General features: G+C 39.2%; 1 protein-coding gene across 1 annotated transcript; it reads right to left on the bottom strand.

Annotated features, from left to right (window-relative positions):
• Nucleotides 1-8,427: 8,427 nt before the first annotated feature.
• LOC104086359 (auxin response factor 1-like) lies at nt 8,428-23,509 on the bottom strand. Its single transcript, XM_070175097.1, has 10 exons — nt 22,933-23,509; nt 22,635-22,741; nt 22,425-22,508; nt 10,744-10,800; nt 10,507-10,659; nt 10,335-10,419; nt 10,029-10,119; nt 9,738-9,899; nt 9,419-9,651; nt 8,428-9,330 (listed from the first exon to the last, which is right to left on the bottom strand). Exons 1-10 carry the CDS (start codon nt 22,988-22,990, stop codon nt 8,678-8,680), a joined length of 1,683 nt encoding a protein of 560 aa, XP_070031198.1. The 5' UTR covers nt 22,991-23,509; the 3' UTR covers nt 8,428-8,677.
• Between the last annotated feature and the right edge of the window lie 2,000 nt (nt 23,510-25,509).

The following is a 25,509-nucleotide window of genomic DNA, read 5'->3' as shown; positions in this document are numbered from 1 at the left end:
AACATCACAGTCTTAGCATGATAATCTTGAATAATGTAATATGGTGACAACTAGTCCATGCCCAAAATAACATTAAAGTCCACCATCCTGAGTAAAATAAGATACCCCCTAGTCTCATAACCCCTGATAGGAACCATACACGAGCGACAAACACGATCTGCCATAATAGAATCTCCCACGGGTGTAGACACATAAATAAGAGCACTCAAAGAATCACGAGACATATCCAAATATGGGGCAAAATAGGAGGACACATATGAATAGGTGGAACCCGGATCTAATAAAATTAAGGCATCTCTATGGCAAACTGAAACAATACCTGTGATGACCGCATCAGATGACTCTACCTCAGGTCTAGCTGGAAATGCATAAAAATGAGGCTGACCCCAGCAGCCTGACCTCCACCTCTCTGACAACCTCTCCCTAACTGGCATCCACCTCTAATGACCTGACCACCACCTCGGGCTACCTTACCCCGCCTCTAGCTGGCTAAGCGGGCGGCTGAGCAACCGATGCCAGAACCATGGCACGAAAACCCTGTTGAGGCACACTAATCTGAAGTCTGGAACAGTACCTCTTGATATGACCCATTCCTCTACACTCAAATCACTATTTTGGTTGTTGTGGATGTTGAATCTGGGACTGACCTTGACAACCCGAATAACCACTGTGATAACTCTGAATCGCGGTACACTGATTGGAGCTGGAGGTGCACTGTAAGTTAGATGCTCAAGATGAAACCCATAAGAACCACGACTGTCGGAAGCACCATGTGATGCCTGAAATGTTGACTGGACCGACCTGATAGGATGGACTCTACCAAAAGAACCCCGACCTCCAGATGAGGCACCACTGAAACCACCGAAATGACGAGGCCTCTTCTCAGATGCTACCTCTCTACCCTGACAACGAACCCTCTCATACATCTAGCAATCTCTACAACCCGGTTGAAAGAAATATCATCCTCAATCTCTTTGTCCATCTGTAGCCTGGTACCAAAAGTAAGGCCATTAATAAATATCCTCACTCTCTCCCTCTCAGTAGGGATTAAGAAAATTTCATGATGAGATAAAAACACGAATACGGTCTCGTACTGGGTAATAGTCATGCTACCTTACTGGAGGTGCTCAAACTGGCTGCGATACTCCTCTCTCAGAGTAAAAGGAATAAACTTCTCTAAAAATATATGTGATAACTGATCCCAAGTGAGTGGAGGTGAACCTGATGGTCTGCCTCGAACACACTCCTGCCACCACCTCTTGGCGTAGCCATGCATCTGAAATACAGTGAAGTCAACTCCATTAGACTCCATTATACCATATGTTACGCAGTACTTCATGACAACGATGTATGAAATCTATGAGTACTCAGAAGGTGTGCCACCAAAGCGAATAGGAAATAAATTAGTGAACTTGTCCAACCTCTTCAGTCCCTCAGACGACATAGCGGGCCTTTCCATGGGCTGAGTAGCAATCACAAGCTGAACTACTCCAACTGCTCGGACCACATGAGTCTGATATCCATGAGCCATCTGCTATGGTGTGTGAGTGGCAGGAGTGTGGGCTCCTCCCCCAGCCTAAGAGATAGCTGGTGCCATAGGAAATATTGCGGACTGGGCCACACTCTCCATAAGGCCCACCAGGCAGACTAGAGCGTCCTGAAGTACGAGAAGTGGCTATGAACCCCTACGGGACCTGAGCTGGTCCAACTGGTGCAATTTGAATAGGGATATCCTCCCCCTTCTTGAACTGAGGCTCTGCAATAGGTGCTTCTGCGCGCACTCTAAGTTGAGCTCTGCCTGTGCTTTGGCCCATACCTCGGCCCTGGCCCCTACCCCTGGTAGTGGTTGCAACCTGGGGCTACGACTCCTAGTCCGCTGTGGATGTTTTGCGTGTCCTCATCATCTGTAAGAGAACAAGAATAGAATTATTCAAACTCAATGATAGAATTAAATCTCACGATAGAGAAAGAAAGAAGTGAAAATTCCTAAGCCTTATAGCCTATGAAAGATAAGTACAGATGCCTCCGTACCGATCCTCCACACTCTAATAATCTTTCTCATGACTTGTGAGACCTAGGAAACCTAGTGTTCTGATACCAACTTGTCACGATCTGAAATCTCAACTATAGGGTCGTGATGGCACCTAACGTTCACTTTCTAGGCAAGCCAATATTAGTACACAACTAATTATTTTAAAACCAATATGAAAGCAATTTAATAAGAAATAAAGATGTAGAAATTCAAAATAGATACAATAACCCCAAACGCTGACTAATCCAAATCTTGGAATCTGGTGTCACAAGTACATGAGCATACTAGAGGTACTACAACCAAAGTATGAATGAAAATATATCTGTTTGAAAAAAATAAAAAGTAAAACTAGATAAGGAAGAGGACTTCAGGGATTGCGATCACGGTGCAGCTTTACTTCAAGTCTCTATGATAAGCTAATCCGAGAGAGCCTCCACTAGCTGCTACTTGGACCAAAACTAGAATTTGTACAAGAAGTGCAAAAGTGTAGCTAGAGTACAACCGACCCTATTTACCCATAAGTGTCGAGCTTAACCTCGACGAAGTAGTGACGAAGCTATAACAAGGCACTCACTATACCCTATGCAAAAATAAATGAAATAATAGCATATATAGAGAAAGCCAAGAATGTAACATAAAACCGGAACTGAAAACATATAACAGAGGGCCCCAGAATAACATCTATGCTCAGCTTCTCAATTGAACATGGATACAGTAATAACAGTTAAACACAGTAAAATATGTCGTCTCTGTTGCGGTGCACAACCTGATCCACAATTATATATAAATAACAAGTCTTCTCCATTGCATCGCGTAACCCGATATATATATATATATATACCAAGTCCTTTTCGTTGTGGCGCGCAACCCGATCCACAAATATAAATATAAATATAAATATAAATATAAATATAAATATCATTGCAGCGTGCAACCCGATCAAAAATAGTAATACTAATATTTGTTGCGGCGTGCAACCCGGATCCCACACAATAATACCAATAACTGTTGTGGCGTGCAACCCGATCCCACAAAATAATAATATAAATAAACATCTACAACCAACTACGCGTAATTCAAATAAAACACAATAAATTTTTTTACATAATTAAGAAATAAAGTGGATAAAAGTAGGTATCTAATAACACACAAGGTCAAAAAGAAAGTAAAGACAGTCAATACATAAGGACACAGATACTTGTAAATAATTAGCAATTAAGGCATGTCACGGAAAAAGGTATGAATTTAATAAGTAAAGGTAAGAAACAATTAAAGCATTTAATAATTAATAACATGGATTAAATGAAGGCATGAAATAGTTAAAAACAATACATACAAGGTTTGACGTTTGAGTAAACGGCCTCGAAATCCGTATTTGAAGCTTCCAATAGGTTCGTATGATGATTTTGGACTTGGGCGTATGTTCGAGGGGAGGATCGGGTCGCCCGGGAGCATTTCAACGCTTGTTGTGGAAAGTTGGCATTTTGAAGGTTTTAGAATTTCCTAAGTTTAGTTTGAGGTGGACTTTGGTGATATCGATGTCCGTTTGGGTTTCCGAGCCTTGGAATAGGTTTGTATCGTGATTTGTAACTTGTGCGTAAAATTTGGCATCATTCCGGAATATTTTGATATGATTCGGACTCGTTCATCGAAGTTTGGAAGTTTGAAAGTTGAAAGAAAGATTTTTATCGTCGATTCATGATTTTTATGTTATTTGTGGCATTTTGAGACTTTGGATAAGTTTGTATAAGGTATTGGGACTTGTTGGTATGTTCGGACGGGGTTCCGAGGTGCTCGGATGAGTTTCGGGATGGTTTCGGACAATTTCTAGGCCATTTTTAATTGCTGGTTTTTGGCTACAGCAGTGTGCATCGCGATCGAGGACATTGGATCGCGTTCGCGAAGAGAAAAATAGGAGGAAGAGGTCTGTGAATCGCGTTCGCGAAGACAGATTCGCATTTGCGAAGAAGAAATTTCTGTTGCACAGGGCTGACTTTGGAAGCTCATATCTTGCAATATATAAGGAATTTGGAGATGCTCCAAAAATAAAAGTTGTAGCCTTTGGTGTCTAGTTTTCATAAAGTAAAACCATTTGTCATTTGGAGTTTTGTAAAAATGTTATGACCATTATACTAGAGGCTGTCTGGAGGAGTTTGGCAGCTTGTTCTTCGCGATCGCAAAGGGCAATTTTGAGCTAAGAAAAGTTGTGCTTTGCAATCGCGAAGCACTTTCCGCGATCGCGAAGGGTAAACACCTGGGCATATGCTATATTTTGGGGGTTTCAGCCATTTTATCATATTTGTAGTTATGGAGCTCGGATTGAAGCGATTTTTGCCATATGGATTGGGGTAAGTGTTCTCTACTCGGCTTTGATTATATTTCATGAATCTATCCTCGTTTTTGACATTTGGTTGATGATTTAAAAAGAGAAATTGAGGTTTTTTGTCTAAAGTTTCATAGAGTAAATTTTTGTGTTTTGAACGTCGATTCGGAGTCGGATTTGAGTGAAACTAGTATGGTTGGACTTATAATTGAATGAGTTGTCGGATTTTGTGACTTTTATCGGGTTTCGGGCACGTGGGCCTGGGGTTTGATTTAATTGAATTTTCGAGCGGAGTTGGGAATTATTATAAATTAATTTATTATGAGTATTAGAGTATATTTTTATTAGTTTGCACATTGTTTGACTAGTTTTGGAGCGACGAGCATCGGTTTGAGGTGTTAGAGTAGTGTTGGAGCCGGTTATGGAATTTCGGAGCAAGGTAAGTCTCATGTCTAACCCTGTGAGGGAGAATTTACCCCGTAGGTGTTATATTCTTACATGCTACATGTTGTGAGAGCTACGCACGTATGAGGTGACGAGTGTCCGTGCGTATGCTAGAATTCCTAATTATGTCCGGGTAGACTTAGGTTTTATAAAATATGTATACTTACAAAATAATATACAACAAATTCAACTAAATTCATCATCTATGCACATTCAGAAGATATTGAATACAATTACTATGTTAGTGTGAGAAAAATTATTTTCATCATTTAAACAAATATTATATTTTATTTTAATGTCAATATATATATTTTTAATTGATAGACACTATACACGCGTGCAACTAGGGGTGTCAATGGTTCGGTTCGGCCGGTTATTTTATAAAATTTGTACCATACCTATTTTTTGATTTTTCACTTTATATAACCAAAACTGATCTTTTCGGAACTGACCCAATCATCTCAGTTTCTCTTCGGTATCGGTACGGTTCGGTTTAATTTTTTGGTATTTATTTTTTAGAACGTCATGTAACAATCGCTAGTACAAGTTAGGATGCGATAAATGTGTACTTGCATAAGACTTTGGCAAAACTCTCTAGATATTTTTACTATTTAAAAAAGTGATGAATCAAGATGTCCATAATAAAAATTCATCCCACTATTCTATGGTAGTATAAAATAAATTAAGCAAAAAATAAGAGAATATAAGTTACACGAGTGGAAAGATACTAATCAAGTTGGGACTCAAGATTAGAGTTTATTTGGGCCTCATAATTTTTGGGACCCCAAATTTTTCTAACAGATTATATATTAATTTATTTTTAGAATAATATTTAGTGTTTTAAATGAGAAAATACAAATTTTCATAGTAAAAAAGTACATTAAATTGTTAATCATAAATTGAGAAAAAATATCTTTTTGGGAATCACTCTCTAGACCATAAATTGAGAAAGGATTCGATTATTAATTCATAACTCAATAAAGGTTAAAACCTTAATACAGTCCCACAACGTGTATATCTCAGGAGAAATTAAATGGATTAGATAAAAATATTAATAACTTTGCATATGAAAAACTAGAAATACAGAATTTAAATGAAATTATATATGAATTTTTCCGTTTATATAAAAAAAAGGCCTCTCATTGAGATTTTGCTTTAGGCCTCCATATTTATTGAGCCACCCCTGCATCCAATAAGAGAAATTTAAATCATACGAGAGGAAAGATATTCAATATCTTGTGGCTTGCTACTCAAGATGTTAGAAATAATTTAGTTTCAATAAGAGTAGCAGAACATATTTAAAAGTTGGGACTTTTGGGTGTTAATTACTTGGTCACTTACGACCCTATTATTCAATACAGTTATAAATTATATAAACCTACGATTTTATTGAAAGAAACCTAATAATCGATTCGATTGGTTTAATCGGGTTTTGAAGATCCATTGACACTGCAACGCACGCATACTAAAACTAGTATCCTAAAATCCAACCAAATATTTTATAAAATATTGTTGGGTAAAAATTGTATCTCCTGAAAATCAAACCAACCAACTCCTATAAAAGGGTCCATTTTTAGTGTTATACGCGACATAATAATCTCTATGTTGAATCATCTTAAGTCTATAGAATTTCAGTGCAAGTATAAAATTTAGAATAAAAATACGGATAGTAATACTTGCACTGAAATTCTAAAATGACCAAACTAACTCTCATAATAGTAACAAATTTTCATCAAGAGTGATTATATAAAGGTTCCTTAGAAGAGGCCAGTTTTGCAATAACCTTGGATTGCCAAAATGGATATTTATGCTTAGGCTAACTGCTCATAAAAGATTATATACAAGGGATAGACTGTCTTATTAAGGCATGAATTTGATTTAGACATGTCCACTTTGTAATCAACAAGATGAGAGCATTGCACGCTTGCCTTTTCAATATGCAGTAGCTGCGACAATCTGAGGGAAAAAAAATATTATTTTGGCAGGGTATTTAGAGAAAAGCAATATGTTGGAATGTAGAGGTAGCTTTGGCTATGACATACTTCAATGGAAAGAACTTCAAGGTCGAAAACTATAGGATTGTGCTAATATTGTTAATGCAGAAGCAGAAGTGCCCTACCATTATTGCAAAGTCGATTGTACATGAGTCGACAAGAGTGGGTTGCTTTAGTGGTAAGCACCCTCCACTTCCAACCAAAAGATTGTGAGTTCGAGTCACCCCAAGAGCAAGGTGGGGAGTTCTTGGAGGGAGGGAGCCGAGGGTCTATCGGAAACAGCCTCTCTACCCCAGGGTAGGGGTAAAGTCTGCGTACAAACTACCCTCCCCAGACCCCACTAATGAGATTATACTGGGTTGTTGTTGTTGTTGTATTTAACATGAGTCAAGAGGTTTTCTATAGACTAAGAACCTGCAATATTACAATTTTTACCCTTGGGTAACTAGAATCTGGAGCTAAGTTGATGTTTGGTGGTACATTGGAAATTAGGGCCTTTTATCCAGTTACTATTTTCTCTTGTATTTTTTATTTACAGAAAGAAAAAAAAAGGTAACAATACTTTTATTTTGTTTTAAAAGTAAAAAATAATTTTAAATTATACATATTACTAATATATTAATTATAATATATCAAACTAAATATTTAATAAGAAATAATCCTTGCATAATTAAAATCTACTAATTTATACACTACAATACTTATTATTACTAATACCCGCATAACTAATGTTTGCATTACTTATCTCTAAACCAAACCAAACAATTAATCTCTATATCGTTTGGTATGAGGTATTGGGAAAATAATCCATGTATAGTATTTAATATAACTTTATTCTATGTTTGGTAGGCTTTTTAACTCCGGATTAGTTAATAGATGTAATGACTTATATCGTAATTCAATATAACTATAGATAGGATAAAATACTTGAAAAGAAATTAATGCCTATTCTTCTTCTCTAACTCTTCAAAAATATACTCGACAGCCTGAAGCAAAACTAACAACTTGTTCCTGTATTCATCATTTTCCTCTGGCCAAAACAACGAATTTTAGCTTGCTAAATAGAAAACTAAAGCCAGTGGTTTAATCGAAAATTTCACAAGAAAAGAGCTTTTATTCCTGCTGTAGGATATGTACGCTTTCTTGCTTCAATTTCAGCCGGCCCCGGTAGATGATTTCATTACCTTTGACAACCCAGCTAAAATTTCACTCATTCATCAAAGCATTGGATTAAAAAGCTTTAGAGAGAGAGAGAGCACAATGTTATCAACAATGCCCAGGGCATAATTGTAAGGAAATTTTTATACAATTTAGAACCAAACAGATTATACATATAACAATTTTAATGTCACAAACCAAACATTTAACAAAAAAATAACCATTGCATTACAATCTCTGCATAACTAGTTAATTCCTACTAAGTAATCCCTGCATAACTTGTTCCAAAGCCAACCAACCCCCCCCCCCCCCCACAGGTATTGGAACCAGTCCAAGCTCAACCTGCCTAACGATTGTGTTGGTTCATGGAAGGCTGGACCAGACTAGATTTCACTTTTAACTTTGTATTATCTAATAAGTTGTATTTCATCGTAAAATATGAAGATCAAAAAAACCCAAGTGTTCAGAGATAAATAAAAGCTTAAACTAAAACAACATTTTCATTAATACACTGATTGTTGAAATTCCAAAGACTTCCCAAGTATATCATCTCCTTATTTAGGGATGCAACCTCCAATCATTAGAAAATGAAGTTATAGTACATTTCTACTGTGTGAGCAGTTAAGCTCAGCTGGTGCTCTGGAACAAGCTCCTCATATCAATGTTAGCCACATTATATTCAGACTTTGTATGCCAAACAGTAAAAGAAAAACAGAACAACTAAACCTAGAGTAGACCCTCAAGAATAGAACAATCTTTTGAAGGAGGGGTCGGCCCAACTTTGGGCGTCAACTCCTCGAGTTCCTTCCTCACTGAACCAAGCTCCTGGTTTAGTAGCCCAAGGGTGAGCTGTGTTTCATCAATTCTGTGGGCAAGCGCATGTTGGTGCTGAATTAACTTCTCCATTTTCAAGACACCATCAATTTGTGCTAAACGGGTTTCAATCCAGCTAATATCGATACCAATAAACTTCAAGTCCACAAGATATTGCTTAATGACCTGGAACTGGTTCCTATTGTCCATGCTTCCTATTCTGGATTTCTCAAGCAAATCTACTAACTTGGCCAACATCTCCAAGTACACTGACTGCAGCGCACCAGTTATTGCTTTGAAGCCAGAGATAGTACTGGGGTAACGCATAATGACTCTACTGAGTATAGGAACATATCGTTGGGCCACTTGGTAACCTGCCCATGAGACTTGCTCGTTACCACAACCAGGTCCCTCAGTTGGAAGCTGCCTTGGGGTAGAATAAGTGCACATCACTTGTAAGGTGTCAGTTGGCTGCAAGGTTGAAGTCGACACAGAAGGTTCTGGTATAGGCTGCTGTGGATAGGTAGTGAAACTCTCCCTCTGGGATTCCGGCCACCCCTCAAAATCTAAGACAAGAGGAGTAGTATATCAACACAACTTGGATTATTTAAAAAATAATAATAATGGAGTAGATTACAAAGGCATTTTGCATACTTTGGACGGTAGAAGCAACTCCTACACAATTCCCATTTGGCTCTGGTGTATTCTCCAGAAAGAGGGGGTGTGCAGCTAAGAAGATGTCACTGAATACATCACAATCAAGGTCATCGACGGAGGCCTGGTTAGTGCATAGACCATTGGAAGCAATCTGAGCTGAATTTTGGTTTGATGGTTTCGCTCTATTTGGTTCAAGATATTTGTTCAAGCTTAAAATGAATCTGCTTTTCCTGGAAATATTACAAACAAGCAAATCTAAGAATAGGCATTCAGTAATAAGGTATCTCCATTTGACAAATTGACAAGTATGTTATACCGTGGCTGATAATAGACAGAAAAGAGACTTCCCGTGGCAAAAGCATGGGACACCACTGCAAGCACTCCTTGAACGGTTTGACTTGAAACTGGTGATGAACCAATGTTGTGTCTTCCATGAGCTTGACGTCTAACCCCAACACAAAGTTCACCATTTCCTCCCCTTGAAGCAGGATATAACAGATTTATAAGGTTAATATGAGAGATTTGGCTGGATTGGTGTGCTTTATTCATAGAGGAAAAATCGTAACACATAACAATTGATTAGGAGACATATACACTAAACAATTACCTTAAGAAGATAACTGAATCCCCAGTAACTAATTTCTTACTAGCAACAAATTTACTCCAACCTTTTGTAAGCAAATGTCTTCGAGGTTGGCCTGAGATGTTATTAGAAATGAATTTGTTGCGTACAGAAAATCACAATGCAAAGTGTCAACTTGTTTATGTAACTCTAGTGTTTGGTTATAAATCAAAAAAGGAAGAAAAATAGAGCCTCATACAGAAACTCGTGTGGTAACAGTACACTAAGTGTTCCAGTTTGCCTTCAACTCCGTGAACCTTGGTCTAAAGTAAGGTGCAGAAGAAATATTACCTCGAAATACATGACAAAATCGCCATTCGGAGCCATTAAGGTCTTTTACTATCAATTCCTGGATTGGTTTCTGCTTGGTAATGTCCTAATTAAAGAACCACGCAGTGCAAGAAAATCAACTAAAAGAAACTAAATAATCTAAAGCACAAAGTTCTTTGAAGATAAACATTACCAGGGGAGGAAAACATTTTATGGCATCTTCTCGTCGCACAGTGAGTCCCCAGTTACTATTGGTATCAGAAGCAGTCAAAACCTTGCAGAATGACTGAAATTGCAAATTAAAAGGCTGAGGAGACCAAGCATCAGGAGTTGTTTGGTCACTTTGCTGCAAGTAGTTGCGACCTAACAGTGAGACTAACTTTCATCTTCGTATAAATTCTCTTAAAAGGTAATATAACCAAGTTCTCACATTTTCTTCTGGGAGTAAAGTAATGTGTGCATAAACCTCATCAGTATCAGGTTCCACCTAAAAAGGAAAAAGTAGTTGCCATAATCAGTTGCGCCCACATTCCATAAGCGAAAGGAAAAGAAAAAGCAATTTGGCAAACCCAAGGATGTATTATCTTTTTTGTCCTAATGGAGCAGGACTGATAAGCTATACGTATATCCCTGTTATGTTTTGATGATCTAACAAACTTACTGTCAAGAACCAGATAAGGAACCTGTTACACATTCTCAAGACCTTAAGATCAAAAGGTTCCAGCTTGGGATATGGTTCAACTCTTCAGAGTCAAAGGAACAACAGAGGGAACAGATAGCTACCGTTTCCCGAGGATACTGCACAAGTCAACTGCCCCAGCTGTAAAGTTGTTGCCTGCACATGCTACAGTGCAGAAACAGTGCAACAGTCAACTTTATGGGGAGTGTCTTTTACCTACCTTGCTTACATCATCCTAGTGATGTCGCAAATGCATTATTAACATCAAGGAAGATAAAACAAATTACTTGCACATTCAAGAATCGATCAAGAAATTTCTCTCAAGTCTGTGCCAATCTTGCAAGTGATTCTCAAGGGCATCAAGAACAAAAAACAACATAACGAAGGACCAGTTTCATGTATTGAGTCATTACATATCCTTAGTTGTGTTGCACCTTTGTTGAAATTCTTTACTTGTAATTCCTACTTAGCTTTGTTAGAAGCATTGTGTAGGAAATCTTTGTAAATCATAAACCCTTGTGTTTGTGTCTTGGCTAGAGTTAGTCGAGTTATAAAGTCTTTGTAATAGAGTTATTACAAAGTGGCTTGTAATAGAGTTATTACAAGTTAGTGAGGGATTAAGAGGTTAATTCCCAGGTTACAATAGGTTGTAATCTAAAGTTTACTCAGTAGTGAAGTTGAAATCCTACAAGGGTAGGTCGTGGTTTTTAATCCCGTGAGTTGGGAGTTTTCCACGTAAAACTTCTTTGTCTCATTTACCTACTGCAGTGTGCGTGTGTTCTGTGGGAACTTATAGAGAACCTGGTTCTCTATACAGTTTGGTGAACCCTTAGTTTCTATCATTTGGTATGAGAGCAGGTTCTTTCTATCAGGCTAACACCTACAAAGGATCATCATGGTTGTTCCATCAAACTTTGAAGAAGGTCAATCTACCTACAGGCCACCAAAATTCAATGGCCAATACTATGGATGGTGGAAGACAAGGATACACGACTTCATCATAGTGGTGACCCAGCAATAACAGTTTCCAAAACAAGAAAAGAATTCAATGATGTTGATCGCAAGGCTATAGAGAAGAACTTTCGAGCAAAGAAAATTCTTGTCTGTGGTATTGGTCCTGATGAATACAACAGGATTTAAGCATGCCAATCTGCTAAGGAGATCTGGGAAGCTCTCCAAACAGCTCATGAAGGGACAACCCAAGTTAAGCAATCAATGATCGACATGCTTACCATAGAATACGAGCTTTTCAGGATGAAAGATGATGAGTCCATCCAAGACATGCATACTCGGTTCACCTCCATCATCAATGAGCTTCACTCACTGGGAGAAATCATTCCCAGGAACAAACTTGTCAGGAAAATACTTTATTACTGTAACGACCCGGCCGGTCATTTTGACTATTGCAATCCCGTTCCTCCATTTACTGCTCAAATTGTGAATTACAGTTGTTATTTGGCTTGCCGGGGTAATTGATTTGGGTCCGGTGAGGTTTTGAAATGATTTGGAGCACTTAGTTGCAAGGTTTAGAATCTAAGTTGAAAAGGTTGACCGAATGTTGACTTATGTGTAACGACCCCGGAGAAATTTTGCTAAGGAAATTAAGGTTTGGTGGTGCCGAGGTAGATCAATTAGTACAAAGATTATAGAAATTTCTCACGGCGAGCTTGCGAGTCGCGACTCGGACTTTTTGGGTTGAACAATGCACCGATGTGTAAAGAAAAATTTTGTCGGAAAAAGGGTCATTTCTGCGACCACTATGCGGTCGCAGAATCACTCTGCGGACCGCATAATGGTCGCAAAGTGGATCAGGAAAGGGGCAAGATTTGAGGAAAATCTGCGGTGCACTATGCGACCGCAGACCTGTTTTGCGGTGCATTATGCAACCGCAGAACAAGTATGCGGGCCGCATAATGACCGCATACCGGGTCAGTAACGCTCAGCTTTGGAGGCCAAATTATGCGTCCGGTATGCGGACCGCATACCTGTTATGCGATCGCATAACTGCGTCGGAGCTTCCATTCTTTTTAAATTTTGACCTGACCCAACTTCGATTTATAGCCCTTGAGCTCATTTTTGAGCCAAAATCTGACATTTTAGAGAGAGGTGAGCATTTTAGAGAGAGAAAGCGAAGACTTAGTCATTTATCCATCAATTCTTGTTCAAGGTTTGAAGATTTCACAAGGATCTTGCTAGGGCTTCAAAGAGGTAAGAATTTCTTTCCCTAATTCTTCAATTTCGGGTTTAAAGTAAAGATGGGTGAATAATAGTATGATTCTTGGGTGTAAGAGTATTATGTATACATACCAATAAGGTTGTGGAAAGATTATTAAGTTCAAATGGGTAAAGATTGGGTTGAAAATGGTAGAAATCTTCGTAGACTTTAATTAAAGATTTGAGGGTCGAGTTGATATCGGAATTTGGTCAAATTTGTACGGTTGGACTCGTGGTTGGATGAGCGTTCATGCTTTGTAACTTTTGTCGGGTTCCGAGACGTGGGCCTCACAGGCGATTTTTGAGTTAATTTCGGATTTTATTGGAAAAATTAGTATTTCCTTTTGGAATTAATTACAATAATTGGTATTGACTGAATCGAATTAATTGTGGCTAGATACGAGGCTTTCGGAGTCAAATTCTCGTGGCAAGGGCATAGCGGAATAAAGAATTACACGGTTTGAGGTAAGTAACGATTGTAAATCTAGTCCTGAGGGTATGAAACCCCGAATTTCGTATCATTCTACTATTTTGAGGTGACGCACATGCTAGGTGACGGGCGTGTGGGCGTGCACTGTTGGAGATTGTGACTTGGTCCGTCCCGTAGCAACTGTAAAGTTGCATATTTTGTTGAAATTACATGATACTTATATGCTTTAGAAAGAGTTCTGTAAATTGGGTTGAATGCCATGTTTGGGCCTTGTGCCGATGTTGTTTGGACCCTTAGGGGCCTTTTCTTACTATCCCCTCACTATTTTCGATTGAAAGTTTATACTCAGTCATGGTTATACATGTTTACTGCATAACTCAATTTTCCTTACTCTATTTTGATGCATATAAATGTTGTTTTGGGCTGAGTACCCTGTTTTTACTGAAATGCCCGAGTGGCTTGAGAGGTTTATGACTGAGTGAGGCCGAGGGCCTGATTTGTGAGGATATTTATGGGATCGGGATACACGCCGCAGCATGTTCGATATAGGCCGAGGGCCTGAGTGATTTATGCCATGATTTGGCTTGATATAGCGCTTGGGCTGAAGGAGCCCCTCCGGAGTATGCACACATCCCCAGTGAGCGCAGGTACCTACTGAGTGCGAGTGCCAAGTGAATGGGAGGCATGAGTGATTGTGAGGTATGCCCGAGTGGCATGAGTGATTGTGAGGTATGCCCGAGAGGCATGAGTGACTATGAGGTTTGACCGAGAGGCTGTATACGAGTGATTGTGAGGTATGCCCGAGGGGCTGTTGTTTATGATTTCATCATTTTTCTCACCTTTTCATTTAGCCTCTGTTTGAAAACTGTTGAAAAATATCTTTAAATGATTTTACTGGAACTGGGTTTAAACGAGATGTTTTGATTCAAATCCTGATTTTTAAAGCATGTGGTATTTTATTGAGATTTCATGATATGAACTTTTTATGCTTTATTGCTCGTCACTACTGCTCAGTCTTTATTTATTGTTGTTACTTACTGAGTTGGCGTACTCACGTTACTCCCTGCACCTTGTGTGCAGATCCAGGTGTACCTGGATACAGTAGCCGTTGTTGATTATTCTGGTTGCAGATCTTTCTCGGGGATAGCAAGGTAGCTGCCTGGCGATCGCAGTCCTGCTCTTCTCCCTCCTATCTTCCTTTAGTTGTATTAGCTATTTTCCAGACTATGTTAGTCTTGATATTGTTAGACAGATTGTAGTAGATGCTCATGACTAGTGAGACCCTGATGTCGGGCTTTTCTTTTCCGCATTTTTGTGTTTGATTTGAACTCATTTACGAGGGTTTTTATGCTATATAGCCTTGAAATTATCCTTGAAATGAAAATATCGGTTTGTTTTGGAATGAGTCGGCTTGCCTAGTTCCACGATAGGCGCCATCACGACAGATTAGGTTTTTGAGTCGTGACAATTACCTAGTTCCTGGGAAAGCAAGGTAAACGCCATCATAGAGGCAAAGGATTTGCAGAAGCTGACCATTAATGAACTCATTGGTAATCTGAAAACTTATGAAATGAAGAAGAAGAAGAAGAAGGACAATGAGAGAAGAGAGCCCAAAAGGGAGAAGAACCTGGTCCTCAAGACAGACAAAAATGACTCAAGTGGTGAGGATGCCGGCATGGCTTACCTGACAAAGAGATTTCAGAAAATGGTTCGCAGAAATGGAGGTATTCCAAAAGGGGCAGCGATCTATGTCATAAGTGTGGGAAACCAGGACATTTCATCAAGGATTGCCCCCTTCTTAAGCAAGATCAGTACAAACACAACACAGACAAAGCAGTCAAAAGGAACCAGGTTCCTGACAAAAGGTTCAAGAGAAAAGATACAGCTGACAATGTTGTGAAACAAGCTCTTGCTGCATGGGGAGACTCCTCCAGCGAATCTGGAGATGATGATGATCAAGGTGACAGCTCCATGATGGTAGTAGAAAGTGAAGCAGCTGAATATGTTTCCATATTTGCTCTAATGGCTAAATCAGATGAGGATGAGGAATATGACGATGAAGATGAGGTAAACTTTTTGGATGTTCAAAGAAATCTGAAATCCTATTCTCAAAAGAAGCTTATATCTTTGGCTAATGTTTTAATTTATGCTTATCACAGTCTCATTAATGATAAAAATGCGCTAACCACAGAACTAGGAGAAATAGAACACGATAGAGATGATCTAGTGGTGGTTGCGGTTGATCTAAGAGAGACCATTGAGAGTTTAAAAAGGGAAAAGGATATTTTGACGGAGAGAATTGCAAACATAGAGCATGAGAGAGATGACCTATTGGTAGTAGTTGTAGACCTAAAGGAAACAATTGAGGAACTAAGAAGGTAAAGTAGGCTTATGAACACTCAAAAGGGAAAGGAAGTTGCAAGTGAGGCACACCTTAGGCTTGAAGATGAGATAAAATCGGTGAAATCTAGTCTGTGTGCTGAACTTGAGAAGAACAAACAACTTCAGGAAGAACTAGGTAAAGTAAAGAGTGATCTTGAAAAATCACTCAAGTAGACCTGGTCCTCTGATGCTATCACTGCCATGTACACAAACAATGAGGGAAACATGCAGGGAATCGGGTTCCAAAGGGAAAAAAACTCCCTACAACTCTCATAGAGTCATAGCAAGTACGCTACTGTACTTGACAATTGGCTCTGCACTCACTGTGGTAACACTGGGCATTTTAAAGAAACCTGTAAAGCTAGATTTCAGTCCCAACAGAAAAATAAAGTTTTTGTTTAAAAGGTAACCACTGCTAAGGAACCTGGTCCCTCCATTAAAAACGTATATTGCCTGCCTGGACAAGAAGAAGTCTAATTCGCCCTTTTCCTCATTACAAGGGACCCAAACTTGTTTGGGTTCCTAAGTCTGACCCTTGATTCTCTTGTGCAGGGAGCAGTGAAAGGAAGCAGCCAAAAATGGTACATGGATAGTGGTTGTTCTAAGCACATGACTGGAAGTATCAATGATTTCCTTTCACTCAAAGCCCTGCAAGAATGGAGTGTGTCCTTTGGCAATGGCTAAAAGGGATACATTCAAGGAGTAGGAAGAATAGGACTCTTGAAGACATGGCAAGAACAATGTTGATTGAGAGTGGCATTGCGAAGAATTTCTGGGCAGAAGCAGTCAACACTGCGTGCTACTTGGTGAACAGGTGCAAGATCAGGTCCTTCCTGAACAAAACCTCGTATGAACTGCTGAACGAAAGGAAGCCCAAGCTAACACATTTGAGGACATTTGGCTGCAAATGTTTTGTTCTCAAAAATATCAAGGAAGCATTGAAGGATACTGACTGGATTACTGCTATGCAAGATGAACCTCATCAATTTGAGAGAAAGAATGTATGGCACCTGGTTCCTCGACATGCTGACAGAACTGTCATAAGAACCAGGTGGGTATTTAGAAACAAACTTGATGAGTTTGGAAACACCACAAGAAATAAGGGAAGGTTAGTAGTTCAAGGGTACAATCAAGAAGAAGGAATTGACTATGCTGAAACTTTTGCTCCAGTTACTCGAACGGAGGTCATCGGAATCCTTATTGCCTTTGCATCTCATATGGAATTCAAATTGTTTCAAATGGATGTCAACAGTGCATTTCTGAATGGCTTTCTGAAAGAAGAAGTTTTCGTCAAGCAACCGCCTAGTTTCGAGTGCCATGAGCATCCTGAGCGTGTGTTTAAACTTGACAAGGCATTATATGGACTGAAGCAGGCTACTCGTGCATGATATGAAAGGTTGTCCAAGTTTCTTCTAGAAAATGGCTCTACAAGAGGGAAAATTGACAACACTCTATTTCTGAAGAAACGGGGGAGGAACATGCTCATAGTGCAAGTCTATATTGATGACATTATCTTCGGAGCAACAAATGACTCTTTGTGTGAGGAATTTGCAAGACTCATGGGAAGTGAGTTTGAAATGAGTATGATGGGGGAATTGAATTTTTTCTTGGGTCTACAGTTCAAGCAAACTCTTAGGGGCACAATGATAAGTCAGCAAAAGTACATCAAAGAGCTTCTAAAAAGATTTGAGATTGAGAGTTCAAAGATCATTGATACACTTATTGCCACTGCCACTCGCCTAGATATGTATGAACCTGGTTCTCCTGTAAAACGAGATTATGTATAGAGGAATTATTGGGTCACTTCTGTATCTCACAGCAAGTAGACCAGACATTGTTTTCAGTGTGGGGCTCTGTGCTAGGTTTCAATCCAATCCAAAGGAGTCTCATCCGAAGGATGCAAAGAGAATTCTGAGGTATCTCAAAGGAACACAGGACCTGGTTCTCTACTATCCCTCAGGAGATAACTTTGACTTAATAGGGTATGTTGATGCTGACTATGCTGGTTATCTGGTGGATAGGAAAAGCACTTCTAATATGGCACATTTTCTGGGTTCGTGTCTAATCTCATGGGTCACAAGAAAACAAAACTCAATGACCCTTTCAACTGCTGAAGCTGAGTATGTGGCAGATGCCTCTTGCTGTGCTCAATTGTTGTGGATCAAGCAGCAACTAGAAGATTTCGGTGTGTTTTCTGATTGTGTGCCCTAACTATGTGACAACTCTAGTGCTCTCAACATGGCAAAAAATCCAGTTCAACATAAGAGAACAAAGCATATTGATGTGCGACATCACTTCCTCAGAAACAATGTTGAGAAAGGGCTCGCCTGCCTGAAGTTTTGCAGCACAGAAGATCAAATTGCAGATATCTTCACCAAAGCACTAAGTAGAGAGCACTTTGAAAAGAATCGCCTGGCACTAGGGTTGATGAAATCTAACTAGGGACCTGGTTCCTCGATGATTGGCTACGAAAGAAATGTACAGGTAAAATAGCTAAAAAGTGTTTTCTAGCGCAGTCTAACTCACCTCTATACCGTTATAGGTAGACACGCATGACGATTACAGAGCAGACAAGTAACTAATGCATTGCACGTTGGTCAAAGGATGAGGCTTACATTTTCAAACTCTGTCAGGGAACCTGGTTCCTTTAACACAGGTTAGTAGTTCCTCTGTACTCTCATGCACAATTTTTTAAACGGCTGAAACGGTGCCACGTCATTATATTGTCAGTTTCTTTTTGCTTCTTGAATCAAAATGTCTCACACTTTATGAAGCGACCCGACTACCCAAAATTGATACCCAACCGGTCTCTAACTCCTCTCAAATAAATCCATTCACAGTCGCTTTCAGAACTGTTCATATCACGAATCCAAAATTCCCTTTTTCCCTTCTTCAAACTCTCTTCTTCAACTAACTACACTTCACCATGTCTGACAATCAGGAAACAGAAAATGTTCCAAGCATCGTCTCAACTGTGTCCTCAACCGTTGAAACACCAGTGATAGAGCCCACACTCCCTGTTCCGACTAGTCCAAACCCTAAGCTAGAGTCACAACCACCCTCTGCTTCCTGTTCAACCCAGTCGAGTTCTGGTTCTCATCGGATTCGCAAAACATCGACTCCCGGGAAATTTGTAGTTGTGACCTCTACTTTTGCCTCGTCGGAAAAGATGGTTGACGAAGACACAGTGGATGGAGAAGAAAATCAAAAAAATTCTAGTCTACCAGTGGAAAAAAGTTCTGCTAAAGAACAAGGTGTGGATCATACCAGTGATGAATTGACAATGGCAGCCCCAGGCTTGGATCCTATAGGTAATGATCCTCTTATGCCTTCTGAAGTTACTTTGGAGTTACAAGAACAGGAAGCTATAGAAAATATGTTTTCATTCGCTTCTGAGGGAAGTCTTATTGGAGGTTATGAGGGTGTGTCTGAGTTTCAGGGGGAAGATAATGGTACAGAGGTCGAGGGAAGGGAACTGGTGCCTGTCAAAAATCTGGCACCAGACAGTAATACTGGGAACTTCCTGAGGGACCTGATCCCTCCACACAAGAGGAGCACTATGCTCCTACTTGGGATGAAACTCCATGTTCTTCTAAAGAACCCCAGGTCAGTACTGATCCCGCTCCCTCTCCTTATTTCTATGCTGAGTCATTGGCCATTGTTCCTCCCGAGATGCGATCTCTGTCTGAGGAGGAAAACGAATGGAGTGAAGATGACTATGACAATATGGCTCTAGCGAGCTTCATCAGGGCTAGGAGCAGTCAGGCAACTCCCCAAGAGTCAACTTCTAAGAGACCTATCATTAGGTTGCAGAAGAAGGAAGAATTTGAGTCAGTTTTAAGGAAAAACAAAAAGGAAAAGAAGAAGAGGAGATTGGTGAAAGATGGAAAGGTTGTAAATGAGAAGGTAGTGCCTCATGTACTAGTCGTTGATGTTGATGATGAGGTAGAAGAGGAACCTGGTTCCTTGGTTCGTAAGTCCTCAAAGAAATTTACTGTTCAAAAGTCCAGAAGGGAGTCATATGTGAGTGAAAGGGACTTGAGCAAGGTTGAGGATGAAAAATCTTGTGAAAAGGTAGTTGAGGAATCTGGGGAACAAGTGACAGAAGAATCAGTTGAAAAAACGTCTGCGAAATGGGTATCTGGGAAATCTGCTGAGAAAGGAAAGAGTGCTCGCACATCAGTAAAAAGGAAGGGTGATGCTAGCGAGCAGACCCGGTTCTCATGGAAGCACTGGATGGATACACAACTATCAACCTGCCTTGCATTATGATAGAACACATGCAGAAGGTGGCAGAGTTCAAGGATGGTAATCATGGGCTGCCTTACCTCACTAAGGTTTTTGAGTTCTTCAAAGTCCCTTTGGGAAAAGCTAAAGTGGGTACTCGCAAGCAATCCTTCTCCAAGACCATCCTCGAGGAATGTGAGTGCATTGATAAGGTTGGAGGGGTTGGCAGCACTTCTACTATCTCCCAGTTGATCAACGCCCAAAACAGTGCCACTAATGAGATAAGGAAGCTGAAGGAAAGGAATGCAATTCTTGAGGGTCAGCTAAGTCAGCTTCAGGAGGCACCTGGTTCCCGCAGCTCTCACAGCACAAAGGTTGCCCGTCTGACCAAAGAAAATGTCGACCTCAGGAAACAGGTTAAGGACCTGAAGGAGAAACTGCTCAATGAGCAGATGTCAGCTAATGCTTGAATGGACATCCTTCTTAAAAAACTTGCCTCTTTATCTAAGCCTTCCCCTTCCAGTGCTCCCTAGAACGTGTTCCCTTTCCAGTATCAAATCCTAGTGTCTGTCCTTTGTTTTAGTTCTGATGATGTTTATGACTGGTACTTCTGTTTTTGCTGTTTTTATTTTGTGGATGTGTTGGTAACAATGGAACTGCTCCCTGCTTAATTTCCAAAAATTAATAGAAGTTTCATCCTTTTGATGTGTATGTCTTGCTCTTTATGCTATGTTTTTAGTCATGTTGTGTGCACACAAGTGGCATGAGTTAACTCAAGCTAGACTTTTTTCTGCTATAAACCTGTTACTAATCTTTTTATGATGCCAAAAGGGGAAAAAATAATTCAGGGGGAACAGGTTAGGTGGGTAACAGATTCAGATTCAGGGGGAATTCAGGAAATGATGGTTCTTAGGGGGAACTTGAATTGTAAGTTTGTCATTATCAAAAAGGGGAAAATTGATAGGCTATACGTATATCCCTGTTATGTTTTGATGATCTAACAAATTTACTGTCAAGAACCAGATAAGGAACCTGTTACACATTCTCAAGACCTTAAGATTAAAAGGTTCCAGCTTGGAATATGGTTCAACTCTTCAGAGTCAAAGGAACAACAGAGGGAACATATAGCTACCGTTTCCCGAGGATACTGCACAAGTCAACTGCCCCAACTGTAAAGTTGCTGCCTGCACACGCTACAGTGAAGAAACAGTGCAGCAGTCAACTTTATGGGGAGTGTCTTTTACCTACCTTGCTTACATCATCCTAGTGATGTCACAAATGCATTATTAACATCAAGGAAGATAAAACAAATTACTTGCACATTCAAGAATCGATCAAGCAATTTCTCTCAAGTCTATGCCAATCTTGCAAGTGATTCTCAAGGGCATCAAGAACAAAGAACAACATAACGAAGGACCAGTTTCATGTATTGAGTCATTACATGTCCTTAGTTGTGTTACACCTTTGTTAAAGCTCTTTACTTGTAATTCCTGCTTAGCTTTGTTAGAAGCATTGTGTAGGAAATCTTTGTAAATCATAAACCCTTGCGTTTGTTTCTTGGCTCGAGTTAGTCGAGTTGTAAAGTCTTTGTAATAGAGTTATTACAAAGTGGCTTGTAATAGAGTTGTTACAAGTTAGTGAGGGATTAAGATGTTAATTCCTAGGTTACAATAGGTTGTAATCTAAAGTTTGCTCAGTAGTGAAGTTGAAATCCTACAAGGGTAGGTCGTGGTTTTTAATCCCGTGAGCAGGGAGTTTTCCACGTAAAACTTGTTTGTCTCATTTACCTACTGCAGTGTGCGTGTGTTCTGTGGGAACTTATAGAGAATCCGGTTCTCTGTACAGTTTGGTGGACCCTTAGTTTCTATCAAGGACAGGTCATTCATGGTTTCATAAAACATAAATCATGAGATCATAAGTTTTTTAGTTGTTCAATGAAAGAGTCTCTTCTTTCAAAGTCGAGATGAATTAACCAGCAAATATATCCCACTTTTTTTCCAATACATTTACGCAAGAACTTTGATCGCTTAAGTAGGCATGGGGGATGTGTCAGACAGCTACTATAAAAGATAGGAAACCAACTCCTATTTGTACAATTGAGAGATGATTATACCGCATAGGCTCACAAGGCAGATTTACTCTTGAGGAAAAAAAAAGAAATGGGTAATGATCAACATACCTTGAGCTGAATGTTAATGACCCTACAGAGGATATCTGTAGGGAGGTCGAACGATGGTACAATCTGATCAGCTGATTCCTTCAACTGTATATTCAAAGTAAACACGACGAGGAAATTAAAGGAGGAAATAAAGATAATTCAACCATCGTAAAGAATAACATCTTAAACTTAAGCAAATAATAATAGGAAGACATTAAGAAGAGAAGTTACCAGCTCCATGTGAGTCATAGGGAAATAGTAAACTCTCTCCCCAAGTTTAGGAAGATCCATCATGGGATCTGCACATGCTTTCCATAACTCTCTATACATATAGTCACCTAAAGAGAATTATTTATACATATTAAATGAATTGTTAAATACAATTAACGGTTTGAACTAAAGCTACACAACAAAAAGGAAACAGAAAAAATTAAAGGGACCCAAATAAGAAAGTATCATGGACAAGAAAAAGATGGTTTACAAATTAAAAGGAACAAAAAAAAAAGGAATGATAAAAATGGGACTTTACCTTCGACTAAGACATGGTCTTGCTGCTGATGATGTGATGATCCGATTCCACCATCCATAGCGTTCAATCAAATCAAGAAATCCGGTTTCTCTTTGTGTAAGTTCTTGGACTTCTGCAGCACAAGTTTAGTAGAAAGCTCGGATTTTTCAATTGCCATAGCAGATTTATAAGCTGCAGCGTTTTGGCTGCTTCTGTTTGTGACATCTAAAAAACAATTCTCAGTATTTGCAAGGTGCCCCACAGGAACACACACACACACACACAAAAAGGAAGAGAACACCGCCCACGGAAGAGCACACAAAGTCAGATTGTTTAATTTAATGTCTATCTTTGACTCTTTTTTGGTGCTAATCTAATCATTTTACCACGCGGCCGAAAAAAGAATCCATACGATCGACGGATCGAGGAAGAACTTATTACTGCCACTTCAGAAAGGAAAGGCACTGTTCAGTGTTTTTTCATGACTTCTCTATCCACATAGATGTCGTTGAGGTGTCATTTGAGATAAAATAAGCTAAGTAAAATCATTTGCTTAACCACGAGATAAAACAGGAAAAGATACAAGAGATTGGGAGGGCCCAAGTCCGGAGGGAAAATAAAATTCTTAAATGATCACTCTAACTAATGAAATTACTTAGTGAAGCCATATTGTATCTTTGTTGTCACAATATAAAAGTCAGAAATTCAAAAATAACCAGATTTATAATTGGTAATTGAAAAATAGTTACAACTTTAAAAATAATTGAAATTTAGTCATTTTTCATGTAAAGATAAATCTGAACGAAAACACTGTTCAAAATCTGAAAAATATTCCAGCATAATATACCGAAGTTCCAGTATAATATACCGGTCCAGCATAATATGTTGAAAGTTCATACACAGGTGCTCCAATCTCCAATATATTATGCTGGAACTTTTCGCGTGTTGGAGTTCCAGCATAATATGCTGGAAGTTCATACACAGGTGCACCAATCTCCAGTATATTATGTTGGACAGGTCCGTGTTGCAGTAAAATAGTGGATATTTTTCAATGATTTTGCAAACGGTGGCTATTTTTAAATTACCAGTCCGAAAATTGGCTAGCCCATGCTATTTTTACAATATAAAATCACCCAACTAATAAATGTTTTTGTCCCACGCTATGAACGTAATGTCAGGTGGGCTAAAACGGCCCAAAGATACTCTTAATATGATGTGATATTGTCTGCTTGGGATCAAGCCCGCACAGTTTTTCTAAAAGGCATCACACGAGTATCCAACTCCTTATAAGTAACTTATTTTTCTTTTCTACTTTCCACGTGGGACTTTGTTCACACACTCCCAACAATCTCCCCCTTGAACTAAGTTTCACATGACCCATTATCGTTTATGGGCTAATTTGGAGATACTGTATGCCACCCACATGATGCGAGTATTTACGGTCACCGAAAACCAAGGAGAGGTTGTGTATGTGCCTTTGAAGTTATGGGTAAAGGTAGTGAATCGGCCATTGAAGCTATGGGTAAAGATAGTGAATCGGCCATTGAAGTTATGGGTAAAGATAGTGAATCGCCCAATAAAACCAGTTGTTGGGCTAAAATTATCCAATGATACTCTTAATATGGTGTGATATTATCCGATTTGGGTCAAGCCCGCACGGTTTTACCCAAAAGGTCTCACACCATTTAGAGTATCCAACTCTTTATAAGTAGCTTATTTTTCGTTTCTATTTTTCATGTGGGACTTTGTTCACCCACTCCCAACTAAGCCTGTTAATAGGACCGGGCCAGCCCAATCACAGCCCGGGTCAATCCGGTACGCTAGGGGGTGGTGACGGTTTGGGGAGAGTTAAGTAAGAGGTGGTGATGGTTCTTCTAGTAGCTTTACACATATTTCTGAAAGTTCACCTGAAAATTTAAATGTAGATTATGAGCGACTTCAAGAAAATTATGGTATATATGATAATTTAGATGATAATTTCAATGATATTCAATCACCTGATAAATCTTGAAACACCACCATTACACCTAGTAATGCTAGTCAACTCAAATTATTAGGGGTAAAGGTCGTGGTAATACAGGTAGGCCTCCCCTCCCTATTAAGAGGAATCAAAGATTAAGAAGTAAGTGTTGGAATTTTTTTTGAAAGACTAGAAGAAGATAAAAATTATGTAAGATGTTAAATTTGTAAGAAAGTTTATAAACATGAGACCGGAGGTTAGGCAGGGGGAACGGGTCAACTTAGTAGGCACATGATAGATAACCACCTTATTGCATGGGGTGCTGATGAGGAAGGTGGGCAACAAAAACTTAACCCGGGTAGTGGCGGTTTAATGGGTAAATACGCTATAATGAAAGATCGGGAAGAATTAGTTAAAGTGATTGTTTTAGGTTGTTTACCTTTTAGTTTTGCTACTTCACCATATCTTGTTACTTATATTCAAATAATTTATAACCTTTTGTTTAAAGGTATTCCTAGAAGTACTTGTAGAGCTGATATCTTTAGGCTTTTTGGACAATATCAAACATATATCCGTTATTTGTTCGCCAGTCTTTCTTGTAGAGTTTCTGTTACTTCTGATATTGGTCGTGCTGTAAA

The sequence above is a fragment of the Nicotiana tomentosiformis genome, chromosome 5 (assembly GCF_000390325.3).
Source record: "Nicotiana tomentosiformis chromosome 5, ASM39032v3, whole genome shotgun sequence".
Lineage (NCBI taxonomy): Eukaryota > Viridiplantae > Streptophyta > Magnoliopsida > Solanales > Solanaceae > Nicotiana > Nicotiana tomentosiformis.
This window is presented reverse-complemented; position numbering and strand designations above follow the sequence as displayed.

Excerpts from the sequence above, each read along its gene's own strand:
- LOC104086359 (XM_070175097.1), bottom strand. The coding sequence starts at position 22,990 with ATGGATGGTGGAATCGGATCATCACATCATCAGCAGCAAGACCATGTC. Across the intron at positions 22,742-22,932 it reads AGACCATGTCTTAGTCGAAG|GTGACTATATGTATAGAGAG; the intron begins GTAAAGTCCCAT and ends AATTCTCTTTAG. Across the intron at positions 9,900-10,028 it reads GATTCAGTTATCTTCTTAAG|GGGAGGAAATGGTGAACTTT; the intron begins GTAATTGTTTAG and ends TCCTGCTTCAAG.